At 34.1% G+C, this 18799-nt stretch overlaps 3 protein-coding genes across 5 annotated transcripts; all 3 read left to right on the plus strand.

The window, feature by feature from the left end:
• The first annotated feature begins 570 nt into the window (after nucleotides 1-570).
• LOC123011045 (myrosinase 1-like) lies at nucleotides 571-15071 on the plus strand. Its single transcript, XM_044408309.1, has 4 exons — nucleotides 571-690; nucleotides 13126-13903; nucleotides 13966-14504; nucleotides 14554-15071. Exons 1-4 carry the CDS (start codon nucleotides 578-580, stop codon nucleotides 14711-14713), a joined length of 1590 nt encoding a protein of 529 aa, XP_044264244.1. The 5' UTR covers nucleotides 571-577; the 3' UTR covers nucleotides 14714-15071.
• On the plus strand, nucleotides 4346-12571 carry LOC123011044 (histone-lysine N-methyltransferase PRDM9). Of its 3 annotated transcripts, none has more exons than XM_044408306.1 (4): nucleotides 4346-4829; nucleotides 5055-5175; nucleotides 10704-11698; nucleotides 11751-12571. In XM_044408306.1, exons 1-4 carry the CDS (start codon nucleotides 4746-4748, stop codon nucleotides 12150-12152), a joined length of 1602 nt encoding a protein of 533 aa, XP_044264241.1. In that variant the 5' UTR covers nucleotides 4346-4745; the 3' UTR covers nucleotides 12153-12571. The 3 variants fall into 3 exon arrangements, with proteins under 3 accessions (XP_044264241.1, XP_044264242.1, XP_044264243.1); XM_044408307.1 differs by adding an exon at nucleotides 7672-7863 and having other exon boundaries at nucleotides 4718-5175; nucleotides 11751-12570; XM_044408308.1 differs by lacking the exons at nucleotides 4346-4829; nucleotides 5055-5175 and adding an exon at nucleotides 7879-7982 and having other exon boundaries at nucleotides 11751-12570.
• An 859-nt stretch (nucleotides 15072-15930) lies between the features above and the next one.
• Nucleotides 15931-17705, plus strand: LOC123011813 (myrosinase 1-like). The gene is made up of 4 exons (XM_044409454.1): nucleotides 15931-16062; nucleotides 16109-16886; nucleotides 16952-17490; nucleotides 17540-17705. Exons 1-4 carry the CDS (start codon nucleotides 16031-16033, stop codon nucleotides 17703-17705), a joined length of 1515 nt encoding a protein of 504 aa, XP_044265389.1. The 5' UTR covers nucleotides 15931-16030.
• The last annotated feature ends 1094 nt before the right edge of the window (nucleotides 17706-18799 follow it).

An 18799-nucleotide genomic window follows, 5' to 3' on the forward strand; every position in this document is an offset into this window, starting at 1 on the left:
ATCCGGCGGCGGTGGTGCCGGCTCGGCCGCGTCGCCTGGACTCGACATGGAGTTGCTAGGGCCTGAGGCCCGGAACGCAAAGCGGCATAGCGAAAATCTCGCGCTAGACTGCCGAAGCAAAGCCGCCGCGACGCTACAGCGCCGCCGCCGAAGACGACAGCGTCGGAACGGTGCGGCGGCACGCTGGTCTCGACCCAGAGGAAACAAGTTCACAGATCCCTTAGAATATTTTAGTGCGACTTACTTATTATTACGTGGATCTTGAACAGTGCAATTTTTTGTATCGAAGTCTCGACGAAAACTAAAACAGGCTTTGTTAATTTAATATAAATTATTTTTTTTACCAGCAGACAGGACCAAATAGGTATTTAATTTTTTATAAAAAAAATTCCAGTACAACTCAATAATGACAGAGTTTAAGTTTTTACTTATTCATGTGTTTAATTACTATTTAGAATGTACTCGTAGTATTGCAATCTACCATTGTTTGGTATTTGTTGAAGCTCAAAAACTTAACTCTTTATTTTGATTAGATTATTATTTAAAAAGAGTAAAAGTAGTGACGTGTTCTGCAGAGATGGTAGTAAAACCTTCAACAACATGTTTACGACACGATACAAAAAGAAAATGCTTTTTGAGTATGTTACAGTGCCATGACTGCTTGAGGATCAGTCGTCAACTGTGCTTCTTGTACGTACTTCTCAAACTGGTAAAATATCTCATGTAAAATTTAAGTTTTGAATCAAGTTCTCGCAACACTCTTTCCGGTTCGATGTTCGCATAAAAATATAATCTTATGTTTTCTTCATTTTTTTTCTTCTATTTTAGGATTTTTCAGAAAAGCAACCCCACTGATTCGGTAGGGCAGGTAAAAAACTTAAGTTCTACTTGTGCAACATATAACAAATTACCAAAGAAAGTCCCATAATTCTAAGTTTTAAAAATTTAGAAATCAAATAAACGTACAAATACTTAAAAGTAAATTATTAGTATTCGAAAGAAAACAAATGTAGGTTTTGCATTGATTAGAAAAAAAAAATTTAAAAAAAGAGTATAATGTACCTCGCCTTGTACGCACGCTTCAAGTCACTTTCATTTATTAGACATGTTGAAAGCCAGATTTAATAATTTCGCGACAAAGTTGTAAAGCTGGGTTAATTAAAACGCATGTCATATTAAATGTTTTAATTATAAATAATGATAATCTACTAAAGCTTAAAAATTCTTTTTTATTACAAAAATGTTAAAACCATCATTTTTACTGTAGCAGGTGAATTATTAGTATTACTATGAATTTTTATATGTAGATAAAATTAAAATAAAAAAGTCAAGGTCGATTTTAGGGCAATAAACCGTACCTCGTAAAACTTGTATAATTCCTTTATTTACATATGAAATTTAAAACAACACTTTTTTTCAAAGATTTATGGAAACTACCCAGTGTTTTAATTTAAATTATTACTGCTAAGAAGTGAAATTTGTCTTTTGCGAAATTGTACGTTGAGAGGGTTACATTATCGATTTTTGACTGTTCGGGAAAACCCCTAGGTGACTGTATATTAATAAAAGAGTCCGACATAAATTTGAGGAGGGTGAAGGAGGATGAGGATAGGCAGATACATCAACTGAGACCGGAAATTGATACATTATCCGACGTTATACCTGTCGTTACCAAATTGATGCTTTTACATACACATTCTAAAATTGGCAAAAAAATACTGATCTATTCAAAGAATTTACTGAAACCCAAATCAAAATATATCTGTTTTTTCATGTTAATAAAATCAAATGAAATCCCAAAAACCAGTAAGCCTGACCTTTCGAAAACTTGCAATAAACCCTACCACAAATTTATGTTTTCTTTTTATTTTTAGTTTGTTGCAATATTTATTTAACTTGCTTATTATTAAACAACAATTGCTTCCATGCTTTTGCACGTGCCTTATGTTTGAATAGTTGTTCGAGTTAATTATAAACATAGATACAGGCTGACTGGAAAAAACGTTGAAAGGTCTCGGGGGGTGGTTCCCTAAGTCTACAGACCTATGTTCGAAAATTCTTCCTGAGGGAGCTAAAATCCCCTAAAGGTGGCGGACAATAGGTTTTTTTTCAATTATCTCAGTAGTCGATAGATATAATTATACAAAAGTTTGCATTTGGAGTAATTTTTTGACGCTGAATCCATTGGTGACATCAAAAATAAATTGTGTACCTTAATTAGGGGGGGGGGGGCAGAGGTATCTAATTTTGGTTTGGAAAAAGTTTGACATTTGATATTTATCAATTTCTGTTAGTGACTCATAAGACTTCTATATTCAGTTATGGAAAGACTATTTCTTTTAGTTTCTTAATTTTTGAGAAACACTGGTAAATGTAGTAGCTGCATAACGGCCAACTGGTTTGCCGTAACCTATCGCATGAATGAAAAATTCATAAAACGAAATCAAAATCGGTCGAGATTGCGGTCAACCGTTCCGAATTATGGATCACGTGTGACATATTTCTCGGGTAGTTCTCGTGCAGACAAGCAACTTTATTAAATAATAAACCTAAAACCTAAATATAACATTTGGCGAAACTGGGCGCAAATGTAGAAATTTTTAATAAATGTCTATGTGGTTTGCGCTGTTGCGGTAATTGCTGCAGTACTATGACAATACGAACAACGAACGATTACTCCCGCAAATTACTTTAGTTTTCTTAAAAACACGAATAAGAAATAACTAAAAACAAACAATAAATGTCAATTAGTCAACTTTGGATGCTATCTCTTTCTACATGATTCCATCTGTGTTTCGGCTCATTAAGCTAGAATCAAAATATGTGACGTCACAATAGCGAGTACAGGTGGTAGAAAACAAGCCTAGGAATTCCAACCTCCTCCATATCGATCCCACCTCCCACCACCGTCTGCAGAGCATGTTGCGTCATTATACGTCATCGTCATCGTGAGTTGCAGATGTCTCTCAGCTCTCAAGTCAAGAATCATAAAAATTATTCACCAGCAGGGAGGCTGTTGATTTCGTGAAGTCGTTAGATTGTCGGTTGTCCCCATAAACATTCACCCGGTTAAATAATACTCCTAACTTATATTGGATTTTTAAGTAGGTTACACGTGACTGCAATAATCCTGCCAACAAGGATCAGCCGCAGATCACTTAAGGCTTGGTTAAACGTATTTCTCTTATGGCGTTTCCAATGTAAAAGAATTGCGGCTGTAATTAAGTTATTTGGAAAGATATCAACGTCGTTTAAAAACTCTATGTATCTTAGAAATGATATCTACAAAGTGGCCGAAACAAAATTTTAAAAAATCTGATACTTATCAAATTACGGCTACTTAAATAAACACCTTTTTGGACTAAAACACTTATAAAGACACCCAGGCTTCAAAATGGAAAAACTCTTCGGCTATTCGGTAGAGATTTTTATTTGAAACAGCTTGGTGTTTTTAGTTTTTTTCTGTTATTAAAAATAAGCTTGATATCGCGACAATTCTAATTCGTTGGAGCACAAAATTTCTGGAACGATGATTTATGGCAGATGATTAGACAAATCCCGAGAAAGATTTACAGTGGGACCGGGAGGTCTGAGTAACAGACCCAAGTGCAGGTATACCTGCTAAAAATTATTAGATTTGTCACGTCTCACTTTCTTGTTAGTCTTGTTCATCTTACATAACATAAAAACAGTATTGACTTTTGTTTCCGTTGAAAAAGGAATTTGGTCGAGATTAGCCACCAAATCGGAGAAAGTTAACCTTGTAACTAGAAAAGGGATTAGCCGCTTAATAGTAATTTAGGAGTTTCAAGTAATTATTATTGATATTACAATAGGTAACTTGTTTGTCTAATATTTTCTTTATCCAGGGCTGGTATTTAGAAAGCAACCTTTTTGTGAACACACACCTGGCTAATTTCTTATTACCCAGAAATGATAACCTAGATTTCATTGTGTTTTAGTTTTAGTCTCTTTTTGAAAGAGGAAAAAAAAATTATTTTTTATTTTGCGCCAAAACTGCAAAGAATAGTAATTTATTATACAAGACGATAAAGAAATCTTTATCGTCATGTATAATATTTCATTTTATGTTGTACTCACCTACCAGATTTTCTTGAATATTTACATTAGATAAAAATTACTTTATTTTCAAAGACGATAAAAGACTACTTTATCTACTAAAATTAGTTGATAAATCATAAACAGTAGATAAAAAGACTACTTTAAAATTCTTTATTATTCATTCTGATTCAGTAAAAAGAAAAGTTCATTTTTCTCTTGATTTTGGACTAATATTATTATAATAATTTTTCTCTGCTTTTTGAGTCCTATCACATTGGTTGTTTTATTTATATGACAACTATATGTCACTTTGACAATTAATTCATCAACTAAATAATGATAAGTTGAAAAATGTTTTTTTCTTCTTGTAAACTCAATCCAGTGACATATAGTTATAGTGACATAACGACCCTATTTTTTCAAAAAATGACACCTACATTGTTATTCTTGATAAAAACCTAATTTACACTTTATGAATTTTTAATATAGGAAATAATATGATATACATAATATGATATATATGATATAAAATTTATATTTTTTGGAAAGTATAGTTATTGTTATTTAAAAGAGAAAACACCAACCCTTTACATTGTAACCTCCCTAAAGTAGTAATTTTTAATTACTGTTTATCAGTTGGCTGTGCTATTGTGTGAAGTTTGTGCTTAGTGATCTTTTAAAACATGGCCAGAACTAAAGGTAATGGCAGAACTTTGTCTAGTACTAAGAAAAACAAAGGGAACATTGCTTCTCTTCGTAAGTACAAGGTAAGTCACATTTTTTGTACTTTATCATAATTCACATTTTATAATATTAAACACTCGGGTGGACCGAAAACAATTAAAGTACCTAAAACGCTGAATTCTGTATGATTATTAGTTTTTGAGATACAAATTAGCAGACTCACCCTGAATACTTAATAATAAATAATAATAAAATGAAATTTAAAAAATAGACACAACGTGATTTTTCATTTTTGAACTTGTTTTTAGAATTTGCAAAATCGGTTGAATGCGGAGGAAACACCACCACCTAATACGCCTGAAAGTGTCCCTTCATTGGAAATTGCTTCTAATGACCCATCAACATCAAAAGATTTAAAAAATGTTACTGGTATGTATACATATTAGATTAATCCGAACGTCTTGTAAGACGAAAAATAAATCTATCGAATCTTTAGTTCCAACATAGAGGAAATATACAATATTTCATCTATGGTACCACTAGATAGTGCTCGATAATCAGAACTATGAAAAAGTTATTTTTTTATAATGCTCCATCTATATATTTTATTACATATGTTTTAATGAAAATTTGTATTTCAGTTACTTTAATTAAGAAAAAAATTAATTCGGTAAACCGAAAAATCGACAATCCGGAGAACCCCTTCAATTAGTTCCTATTTATCGAGATTTACCTGTGTTTTCATTACGTTATTTACTTTTCCATTAAATAAACACTTCAAATTTAAAACTAAACCGTTGAAAATAAGAAAATTTTACTTGAGTCTACAAATATCAAGTATAGAAAAATCATTTTCCTAAGACCTACTAAAAATTTTATGACACATTATAAGAGATTAACCAAACAATGGCTTGAATTTGTAACCCTCCATAAATGGCACGTTCCTTTGTAAGTGTTGCTGCACCCACCAGAATAAAACAGGGCCGTATTTAAAACCAAAGTAGTGGTAGAGTTTTATCAAGCTATTATTAAAAAAAATCTGCTTTATTTAATAATAACTTGTTAATAACCACCTGGTTTAAACTATTAAAATATTTCAATTATTTTAGACACAAAAAGAAAGTAAATAATCCGGCCCTGTTAAAAACTGACCTGTTTCCTTGGTTTCTGGGTCCGGGTGGGTTCCACTAATTTATGATTTGTTTACCCTCTCGTTTACTCTTAACAATACCGCATTTAACTTAAAAGTAATAAAATTTTTAGTGGGGTTTAGGAAAATGATTTTTCTATAAGACCAATCTAGGTAGTGTTGTAAATCACAAGTACATCCTTTGTTGTGACATCAGCTTAACCACAGAATAATAAACGCCCCACAAGCCGGTCGGGCCGACAGATTTATGATTGACACCCCGAAAGCGAGTTCGAGATTCCTTTTAACCTAGCCTTAATTGAAAGCTGCATCGTTTAATTTTAAATAATAATCCTGAGCTTTCAGGCAAAAAGTTGCCGGAGATTCGTGGGGGCGGCGTTTAACATGTTTATTAAAATTTAAAACTCGCTTCGTTTCAAATAGTTTTATTATTAGGCTAAAACGATGGAGAGGTGCTTTAATCAAAAGGCCAAGCGGTTACGGAATGAAATGAGATGAATTGCGAAAGATGTTTGAGCTATGTAGCTGAAATAAGAATAGGAACAAAGGAAAAACAAAAATTTACTTGAACCAATTTAATACACATTTCAATTTGGACGAAGTGACGATTAAAATGCGAAAAAGTTACGGTTTAAAATATTTAAGTTTGAGAAAGAGTCCGTAACATAAATAAATACATAAACATGTACTTGTACAACATCCAACAATTAAACAAAGAAGTATCCGAAGTTAAAAAACCTCAAAATAAGTAAAATGAATTTCTGATATTTTATATTCTGCCTAGGAGAAATGTTCTGTGGTGCTTCCTTATATCTAATTGTGATTAAATTAATCATTCTTTTATGTAATCTTTGTTAGAAAAAATAAATCTAGTTACATGCACCCAAATAGGTACCAAGAAAGCAATAAAAAGCACCTGACTTCTGAGAAAACGACCTCAGGTGTGCTCTCTAGAATAAGCATTTTGGTGAAGGCAACGATTGTAGGTATAGCACACTCACAAGTGCCTTTTAAACAAACTCCTTACAAAATATTACTTATGCAAGCACAACTTTACAATAAAATAAATTAGGTGAAGAGAGTCATCTACAAATAATCCAGTGAACATCAAACGAGAAAAAAAGTGCCTTTTTGTTAATTTAAATAATAAATAAACGGCTTAAAGTAAATGAAAATCGTTTCGTATGAGAGATTTTAAGCTGGCATTAAAGGTCAACACATAGAAAACTGTTTTACAGTGTACGTAATAAAATATTTAGATTCATAATGCTGGAGTTATTATTAAACCGAGCTATATTAACAATCAATGCTTGGATTTTAAATGTTTGGAATGCAGCACCATCTAGACGTAGTGGAGGGTTTTAAGGGTATAGTTAGGCAGGGCTCTAGAGAGGGATTGTGCATTTGTAAATAAACCTATATTCTATGTATGTACTACTTATACTTATGTATATACATCATAGGTACATGTATGTTCTTTTGATAGCTAGATCCCTACTATAATTATCGTCGGTGATTTTTACCAAAACAAAAAAATTGAGAATGAACAAACAGAAAAACTATCTTCACATTTTTTTTTTTTTGCAATTTGGTTTGGGTATTGTTGTCTGTATGAAAGTAAAAACAAACCCAAAAACAAAACGGAAGGAAACTTAAACAAATAACAATCTTTATTCTTCCAAACAATCCTCAGCGGCGTCTTAAAAATAAATTCTTTACTCTATTATCTGAAGAACCCTAAGCAAAGGCAACCAACGTTCTCATTTAAATTTCAGGCCCAACCGTGTCTCAGTTGTCCCTCAACCCTCAACGCGTTTTGTTATTGCTGGTCGAAATAGCAACTTTAAAGTAGACGAAACAATACAATTTTGAACACGTAAATCAATAAAATGGAGTGCGCGACTAGAGCGATGTCAGGTCGATAGGATAAATGGCTGTTCAGGATTGGCTGGATGAAATCAATAGAGGTAGACCGATTTTATCGATTTTTATGCCGGCATCTGCAACTGGCTAAATTCATTTTTGTACGAGTGCTGCTGCAGCCGACGGTGATGCGTTCGTGTTAACCGCCTTAAGACGTTGTAAGGTAAACAATTTCTATGTTGTTAAAGCGTTTTTCGGACATCAGCGTTGCGATGCACGCGCTTCCGAGTTCCGACACACGCCACATTTCAAATAAATATTTTGCTTTGGCAAGTTTTGAAGTAGTGGGTTAACTATTTTTAGTTAATTTTTCTACATGTGAAAAACATCACAAAACTATTTGATCTATTGATAATTTTGCGATATTTAATTTGGCGCTTACGCACAGAATCAATATTGTAAATAAAAAAGCTGCTGCATTGGCGGGGATTGATAAATAATGTGACCCGGATCAGAACGTTGGCGATTTTTAAGTTTGCAACAGGTGAAAAATTTATTAGTGTTACGGGTTTTAGTGTGAACACTTTTTATTTTATTAGAAAGTTAGAGCAAAAGGATTATATTTGGACAAGAAAGCAGAAACATGTGGCAAAGTTGGCTGTCTATATACTAGGGGATTAAATAATGTAAACATTATTCTTGGCAGATTTATATCTATAATAATCAAAAAAAAATTACCTACAGCTTAATGCTAATGTATTTGCGAAGAATATACCACCACTCCAAAAAAATATTTTCACTTTATTTAAATTTGGATCACATGTGGTGATTTTAACGTAAGATGATAGTGGGGCTCAAAGGCTCAAAAGAAGTCAACTTACCTTATCCTAATGTTTATAGTTTTTGAGATACAGAAAGTATTGTTCGTCAAAAAAATTTAAATTTAGAGCGCAGCCTTAAACTTTACCAACTCAAATTGTTAACTAATATGATCTCTGAGGTTAGCTCTTCATTGTTTCAAAAAATTGGGTAAAAATTAACCAAAATAAGCACACAAAATGGGGCCTCATATAAAAAAATCATAGAACTCCGATGCCAATGTGGGGAGGTTGCACCCTTTGTATCTCAAAAACTATAAACATTCGTATAAGGCAAGTTGAGTTATTTTGACTTTTTTCGAGCTCTACTATTAGCTGTTAAAATATTTGCACATACCTTAAAATCACCCAGTATACAGGGTGCTGCATTTTGGATGTCCGAATAGAGAATATCCGAAACTAAGATGTTTAGCCAAAAAACGAGTAATACATTTGGGGCTCATTTTTTGAGAAAATAATATTGGTTAAAACCGCATCTCGCTATCGTCTTTTGTTTTCGACTTACAGACAAAAGTTGACATCTTGGCGAAATCTAAAAAGTTCATATCTTCGTTATTATTGAAGTTACGGATTTGACATAAAGACATTATACAGGCACTTTTTTACAAGATAAGAAAAAAACATGCTTTTTAAAAATGACATAGCCATCTATGATTCCCATTTAAAAAATACAAGTTTATTTTATTACGGCTAAACAAACAACTGAAAAAAATTGTTAACTACATTATTAAATTCTGCCTAGAAAAGTGCCTGTATATAATGTCTTTATTTCAAATATGTGTCTTCTGTAATAACGAAGATATGAATTTTTTTAGATTTCGCTAAAATGTCAATTTTAGTCTATAAGTCGAAAACAAAAGACGATAACGGGATGCGGTTTTAACCAATATTATTTTCTGAAAAAATTAGTCCCAGAATGTATTACTCGTTTTTGGGTAAACCTCTTAGTTTCGGAGATTCCCTATTCGGACATCCAAAATGCAGCACCCTGTACACATTCCCAGGGCAATTACAAAGGCTACAATACGACAAATGTCTGATTTTGCAGTTATAGCTAACTAACTTCTAAGAAAAATTGTCACTTATCATATTTTAATTTACGATATTCGTGATTTGAAAGTACATACAAGGTGCGCCAGAACTCGCGCCCCAGAGAAAAATGTAAGGTAAGATACTAGGAACATGCAAAAAATTAAAAAAAAAAATTCATCTATAAAAATGTCGAAGTTATGAGAGTTTAAATTTTGCACTTTGACTCTATTGATTTCTGTTGGAAAAATATTTTTCCAACAGACCGCTGCAAACTATTAGAAGAGGAAACAAGGAAGTTGTATCCTAAATTCTATCTTTGTTTAATGTTATTTGTGGTTTTTATTATCAAAATTTTTGTACCTTTACTAAATAATTATAGAAAAACATATACAAGATCATTAGTATCATTAAATAGACACAAAAAAATGTGAAATGTCAAAAAATAAATGTCAAATCAAGAACAATCATTATTTAATTAATTAATTAATTGGCAAATTGACATCGAGACATCATTGCTAAAAAAGTAAAACCGCCAATGTGATGGAACTTAGAAAGCATATAGAAAAAAATACAAGTTTTGGCGTAAAATCAAAAAAATTTCTTTTGTTCTTGTAAACTCAATTAGGGGACATGCAGTATATAAAAATTTTGTAACCATTTTTTTTTTGTTAAAGATGGTATCGAATTTTGATACTTCACAGGTATTTTGTTAAAAAAAATTTAAACAATTTATCAGTTAATACATACGAGTATAGTGGTCTCTGAGAATGTATTTTGTGTTGTGCCTGAAATGCGGTTAGGTTCTTTATTTTAAATGACTCACTCAGTGTACTTCTTTTCTTATTTATTACTAAAACAGGTTCGCACAACAGAACATTTTCCCTTCTGGTGTTTGATATCGTTTTACGGCACAGACTGATATTTTTTTGGATATATTGGGCGAATGCTAGTAGACTCGACAATTAAATCAAAATTTTTGTCTTTTTGTTACATAAGAAGTAGTATTTTTGTATGATTTTATTTATTTTTTGTAGCCGCCATGGACCAAATCGCCGAAAACTATCAACTGAAATGGCACTCGTTTGGCTCCTATCTCCACTCCTGCATCGCAACTTCTCTACAGAACGAGACGTTTGCCGATGTAGCTCTCGTTACAATCGACGGCCGCCAAATAATGGCCCACCGTTTCGTCCTTTCCGCTTGCAGCCAATACCTCCACCAAGTCCTCAAATTACAACCCCGTGTGACCACTGCCCTTCCTTTGATGATCATCCTCCCCCCTGAAATAAACTATCGAACTATGAAAACCCTCATCCAATACATGTACAGTGGAGAAGCCACCGTTTCCAAAGACATCCTCGAGCCGGTTCTCCGAGGTGGTGATATCCTCAAAGTGAAAGGCTTATGGCGTCCGAAAGAGGACGAGAATAACGAAAATCGGCTAGTCAAGGTATCGCACAAAAGCAAGTCCAACAAGACCGAACATAAGGAAGCTCAAGCGACAGCGGCAAGTCCCGGTGATTCGGCACCGAAAGTTCTGAATTATACTATTAATGTGATGAAGACGTATGACGGGCAAAAAGAAGGGGGTAAAGAGAAGCAAAATCAAGTCAAGAGTGGTGAACAGGAAAAGAAAGAAAAACCTAAACAAAACAACCAGAATTCGGTGATCAAAAGTACAGAAGAAGAGAAAAGGACGCAAAAAAACACGGAATCGGTTGATAGTGAGAAGACTGAGCAAAGCAACGACTCGCTCCAATTTCTGGTGATTAAAGAGGAGCCGATCGAGTGGAGCGAAGTCAACGAATCCGATATGGAACTAGTGGACGAGAAAGAGGTCTTCAGTACGGAAATGACCATCAAACCGGAAATATACATGGAGGATAGTGAAGAACAAGGCTTGTATTCACCCCTGACTTGCGAGCTTTGCTCGGAAACTTTCACGCTTCCAGCCGAATGGGTGCGTCACGTACAGACCCATACGGACATGTTGCCGGCAAAGAGGCAAAGGCGAGGCAAAAGCTTACAGGTACTTGATTTTAAACTCGATTAAAGTTTGATTATGAGATTGTTGCTTTCAGGATGAGGACTCAGACGCGCCTTTTCCTCAACTCCATTGTGACCTTTGTCAAAAGTACTTCCCCACCCCCGCCGAATGGGTCCACCACATCCAGAACACGCATACCGAATTTGAATTGCATCTGTCGAATAAAACAGCGCCCAGCAAAGTGATAAAGACGCCAAAATCATTCGGCCCCGCTCAGAATTGTTGCACGACCTGTTTCAAAAAGTTTCCTTCTCATGCTTCCTTGTTGATACATAAACGCACGCACACCGGCGAGAAACCGTACATGTGTGAACTGTGTTTTAAAGGGTTTAACGTTAAGAGTAATCTTTTAAGGCATTTGAGGACTGTGCATGACAAGATTATCAATCCGACCGAAGTAGATGACGGGATAAAAGAAGAGACGACAGGGGAATGAGTCTTGATGCATTTTATGTGTACATAAATCGGTTCTATTCTATATTCTTAATAAAATTTAATCGACTCAAATTAGGTGTTTTTTTAATAATCGGAGAAAATGCTGATACTAATAAGAATTGAATGATGGGGTTTGCTCAACAACCTAAAGAAGTTTGTAATTGTAAATAAATAAAGCGCATTCAAATTATCGTAAGCTTGCTTTCCCTCTCCATAAATCAAAAATCACTCTTATAAAAACAGAATTTTAAAAATTAGTAAATTTTTGTTTTTTAAATTGTATACGGTATCACAAAACAAAAATTTTTCTCATGTATCACCACACCTATCAAAAAAAAATAACACTTCATGTTTTCTAATCACTTACATTGATAAAAGTACAAAACAATACGAGTAGCTCACGTGTATTACATAGTTTATGTTATCATCACATTCCTATAAAGAGAAATAAATATAATTAAAAATACTTAATGCAAAAATTTCTTCGCTTCAATTTGATGTTTTAAAAAAATATACCTACACCACACTGCGAAAACGTTGATGAATAAGTATTTCTGTTATTACCGTATTACAACAGTATGAGACAGAACTAAATAGAATAGAAGAGAAAAGAATGGGATTAAATAGAATTGAACAGAATAGAAAAAGTTTTCTTTTTATGCATACGGAAAAGCAGGGAGTTGTTGCTAAGAACCAGTTATAAATCTTAAGTACCTACTTTTGTACAATACATAATATTTCCGCAGTTCTTTATTTTATCTCCAACTTAGTTGCGTTAAGTGTTTTATTTTGCGACTAATTTTTGAAGTTGTGCATGATTTCTTGATATAATCTGAAATGCACAATTGTCCAGATATAAATATTCCCCTCAACCTTCCCTTTTCACTCAGATTCAAAATGAAAGCAATTGTGTTTCTAATTTGTACAAGGTAGCAACTACAATCAATCAAATCCTATATAAAAATATTTTTTAGTGCTTTCGCCGTTGCAGACGACCCTGACTACCACTTTCCAGATGATTTTGTCTTTGGTGCCGCTACTGCGTCCTACCAAGTCGAAGGTGCATGGAACGAAGACGGAAAAGGTGAAAACATCTGGGATAGGGGTCTCCACGAGCACCCAGACTGGGTAGCTGATAAGTCCAATGGAGACATCGCTTGTGACTCTTACCACAAATACAAAGAAGACGTTCAACTCCTTAAAAATCTGGGTGTAAACTTCTACCGTTTTTCCATATCTTGGTCTAGAATTCTTCCAACAGGGAAAGCAGATCAAATTAACCAGGCAGGAATTGATTATTACGACAACTTGATTAATGAGTTGTTGGCTAATGGGATTGAGCCTTACATTACAATGTTCCATTGGGATTTGCCACAGCCGCTCCAAGATGAGGGTGGATGGCCTGAGAGAAAAACTGCTGATTATTTTGTTGATTATGCAAAAGTTTTATTTGAGAATTTTGGGGATAGGGTTAAACATTGGATGACTTTTAATGAGATAATGCAGATTTGTGAGGCAGGATATTCTGGGGGTAGTTTTGCTCCTTTTATCAAAAATCCTGGAATTGGGGATTATGAATGTACCCATACGGTACTTCTCGCCCATGGGAAAACTTACCGATTGTACGATAGTAACTTCAGAGAAGAACAGCAAGGTAAAATCGGTATTGCAATCGATTCCTTTTGGCACGAACCCAATTATCCTGACCGAGAAACGGACCAACAAGCTTCAGAAATTGATATGGAGATGAATGTGAGTAGCTATACAAATATATCTGCTAAATGTATTAACTATCTTTACTTTTTACATTGTAGTATGGATGGTTTGTCAATCCCTTCGTTAACGGCAATTACCCAGACGTAATGATCGAAAGAGTCAAAAAGAACAGCATTGCTGAAGGATACAACAAATCGCGTCTGCCAGAATTTAGCTCCGAAGAACAAGAAATGATGAAGGGAACTTACGATTTCATCGGTTTGAACCACTACAGTTCTGATAAAGTTTACCTAGCTGATGATGGTGCAGGGGACCATCCGTCTCACTGGGCAGACACCGGTGTCATAGGATACCAAGACGCTTCATGGCCAGGTTCAGCCTCTAATTGGCTTAAAGTAGTTCCATGGGGCATTAATAAACTATTAGTGTGGATTAAAAACCACTATAACAATCCACCAGTGCTCATAACGGAGAACGGATTTTCCGATTATGGTCAACTCGATGACTATGGTAGAGCTAACTACTATAAAGATTATCTATATGAAATACTAAAGGCTATCCACGAACAAAATTGTAACGTAATTGGATACACTGCGTGGAGTTTGATGGACAATTTTGAATGGATGTCTGGTTATACGTAAGTCATTATATCACTAAATTTCAGAGAATTTAATTGTCGCTTGCAGACAAAAATTCGGACTGCATTTTGTAGACTTTGATGATCCAGAGAGACCAAGAACAAGGAAGTTATCATCATACGTTTATAACAATATTGTAACAACGAGACATGTTGATTGGGATTATTACCCTGACTGGCCACCAACTCAAGATAATACGAAACAATAAATTAATGCTCAACTAGATATACTTTTTAAATTAATTATTAATGCCCGATTGCCAGAACGATATCATTAGATGAATTTTGTCGTTTTGGTAGTTACTGAGGTAGCTCTTATCTGATTGGTGTTTCTATAGAAATTGTGGAACCGATAAAATTTATCAAACGATAAATCGTTTCAGAAACCGGGCGTAATAATCGAATTAAAGAGATTTTAAAGTTAATGTTGGTTTAGAACGTGCCTATACCTATGGACTTGTTGACAAAAATTTCACATTCTAAACCAACATTAATTTTAATTTCCCTTTAATTCGATTATGAAACTGGCCCTAAGTGATATACACTGTGTCAATTTTAAAACTTGCAATCGGCAATACTGATCAACTGAAAAAGTTTTTGAGAATCACTCAAAACCGTTTTGGTGGTTTCTAAGGAGAACCTAAATGACGCACCTCCACCCACCCTTGAATATAACAAAAAAAAAAAAAATTGTAAGTCTTTGTTTTTGAATAACTGAAAAAACGGATTTACTAAATAGGCTGTTGTATGACATTTTTGAAAAGCGCTTGTTATGAGCTTTCCAACGATGTATCACAAGTAGGGTAGTGCCATTTAAAATTTTCAATTTGAGGTGGCTGTAGCTTCAAGGATGTCACTTACCCTGTCATTTTGATTCCCCCTAAAAACCACTGAAACGGTTTTGAGTGATTCTCGCTAACATTTTCAGTTCTAAAAATATCGCCGATTGAAAGTTTTAAAATTGACACCCTGTATGTAGAAATTTAAGTGATGTGAAATTGTGAAATTTATCTTATTCATAATAAAAGAACTGTAAAAAATAAAATTCTTTAATTTATGAAATAAACATATAAAAAATGAAAAATTATAGTTCCCCGATGATTTCGATTTTTTCTTTGAAAATTTGCAAGGCAAACTTATTATCTCAATGCAAAAATTATTATCTCAATGCAAAAATAGAAATCAGTCTTTAACCAAGCAGAGCTGAACCCCAAAAAATGAAAACTCAAATCGAGAATTTTTTTATCTTTTACCTACGAAAGTCGTTTCACTCTATCCGGGGACATACTGTATACATGTTTAAGTTTGTTTTAGTTTAAATAAATAAATATGTATTTAAAAAGAAATGATTTATTTTGCAATAAAAAAGACATTTTTTACATTAATAATTGATGTCATAAAAGTACGTCCATGTAAAGTATCAAAATCACGTTGAACTGTAATACTTGCTCGTCATTTAGGTACGCTATAATTATATTCATCTGTAAATAGTTCTCCTAAATTTTGAATTTTTACTCAAATTCAAGATGCAAACAATTGTATTTCTAATGTATACAAGGTAGCGATACAATCAATCAAATCCTATATGAAGAAATTTTTTGCAGTACTTTCGCCCTTGCAGACCTCCCTGACTACCGCTTTCCAGATGATTTTGTCTTTGGTGCCGCTAGTGCGTCCTATCAAATTGAAGGTGCATGGAACGAAGACGGAAAAGGGGAAAACATTTGGGATAGAAGTCTTCACGAGCACCCAGACTGGGTGATTGATAAGTCCAATGGGGACATCGCTTGTGATTCTTACCATAAGTACAAAGAAGACGTTCAACTCCTCAAAAATCTGGGAGTAAACTTTTACCGTTTTTCTATATCTTGGTCTAGAATTCTTCCAACGGGGAAAACAGATCAAATTAACCAGGCAGGGATTGATTATTACAACAGCTTGATTAATGAGTTGTTGGCTAATGGGATTGAACCTTACGCTACAATGTTCCATTGGGATTTGCCCCAGCCGCTCCAAGATGAGGGTGGATGGCCTGAGAGGAAAACTGCTGATTATTTTATTGATTATGCAAGAGTTTTGTTTGAGAATTTTGGAGATAGAGTTAAACGTTGGATTACTTTTAATGAAATTATACAGATTTGTGAAGGCGGCTATTCTGGAGGTAGTTTTGCTCCTTTTATAAAAAATCCTGGGATTGGGGGTTATGAATGTACTCATACGATACTTCTGGCCCATGGGAAAACTTACCGATTGTACGATAGTGACTTCAGAGGAAAACAGCAAGGTCAAATCGGTATTTCAATAGATTCCTTCTGGCACGAACCCGATTATCTTGACCGAGAAACTGACCAACAAGCTTCAGAAATCGATTTAGAGATGAATGTGAGTATATAAATAGGTATATCTGCTACCCGTAGTAGCTATCACTTTTAATATTTAAAATATAGTTTGGATGGTTTGTCAATCCCTGTGTCAAGGGAAATTACCCAGACGTGATGATCGAAAGGGTAAAAAAGAACAGCATTTCTGAAGGATATAATAGATCGCGTCTGCCAGAATTTAGCCCCGAAGAACAAGAAATGATGAAGGGAACTTACGATTTCATCGGTTTGAACCACTACAGTTCTGATAAAGTTTATCTAGCTGTTGATGGTGCAGGGGACCATCCGTCCCATTGGGTAGACACAGGTGTTATAAGATACCAAGACTCCTCATGGCCAGATTCAGCCTGTAGTTGGTTTAAAGTCGTTCCTTGGGGTATTAATAAACTATTAGTGTGGATTAAAAACCATTATAACAATCCACCAGTGTTCATCACAGAGAATGGGTTTTCCGATTACGGTCAACACGATGACTATGTCAGAGCTAACTACTATAAAGATTATCTCTATGAAATATTAAAAGCTATCCACGAACAAAATTGTAACGTGATTGGATACACCGCGTGGAGTTTGATGGACAATTTTGAATGGATGTCTGGTTATACGTAAGTTATTACACCGCTAAATTTCACAAAATTTGTTTGTCGCTTGCAGACTAAGGTTCGGACTGCATTATGTAGACTTTGATGATCCAGAGAGACCAAGAACAAGGAAGTTATCGTCATATGTATATAATAATATTTTAACAACGAGACATGTTGATTGGGATTATTACCCTGACTGGCCACCAACTCAAGATAATACAAAACAAATAAATTAATTATCAACTAGACGTAATTTAAATTAAAGATTAAATGATATAGGCCTCAACTAATTCATGGCCACGCCACGCCACTGAGCGACATTTTTAAATTTTAAGTTTTATAGTACCTACTGTAATTAAAAAACTAAAAAACAGAATAATTAAGTAAAGTAAAATAACAAACATAAAAGCATACATATATACAGGCTTATTCATAAATATGAAGCAATATTTGAACCTCAAAAATGACCTATAAAATTATGTTAATTTAAATAATAACTCGTGTCCTATCTCTACTGATAAGAATTTTACAGCCCTCGGAATGTGGGTATGGAAATTTGATTTTTTTGTAATAACTTTGGAACTATTTGTCCAAATATTATAAAATTTGGAACATTTCCTTGTGACAACATACCTTTTGAACTGGTAATCATGAAAACCGGATACATCCACTCAATTTCCGGTTCCAGCAGTTGCAGGTCACATTTTCTGTGTTTTTCCATTTTTTTGCTCTCTTAACACCAATTTTTTATTGCCCAAATCGATAGAGTAATCAATTTCGAATAAAAAACGTATAACCTTTAATACCCCTAATGAACCGTTTCAAAGATATTTTAATTTAAACTGAGGACTGCACAACGCTGAAAATGACAAATATGAATTTTGAATAAGTGGTATCCACGGCAACCAATGACCATGGTCACATAAATCCCTGCCAGGCATCTGTTAACTTTGACGATAAATTTTTGTGAATTTTTTATGAATTAAATGCTACGTGATCCATTTGGATTTATTCTAAGTTATGTTTGGAATCTGAGGTAAACTCTTTTATTAAATATTTTCAATTAAACGCCCAAGAATGGTTCAATGTCAAAGTTGACAGATGCCTGACAGCAATTTGTGGGACCATGGTCATTTGTTGCCGTGGATATCATTTATTCAAAATTTTTGATTTCAGCGTTGTGCAGTCCTCAGTTTAAATTAAAATATCTTTGAAACGGTCCATTTTAGGGGTATTAAAGGTTATGCGTTTTTTATTCGAAATTGATTACTCTATCGATTTAGGCAATAAAAAATTGGTGTTAAGAAAGCAAAAAAATGGAAAAACACAG

Source organism: Tribolium madens, unplaced genomic scaffold, assembly GCF_015345945.1.
Source record: "Tribolium madens isolate multiple individuals breed KSU strain unplaced genomic scaffold, Tmad_KSU_1.1 Scaffold_91;HRSCAF=231;Tcas5.2_LG7, whole genome shotgun sequence".
NCBI lineage: Eukaryota > Metazoa > Arthropoda > Insecta > Coleoptera > Tenebrionidae > Tribolium > Tribolium madens.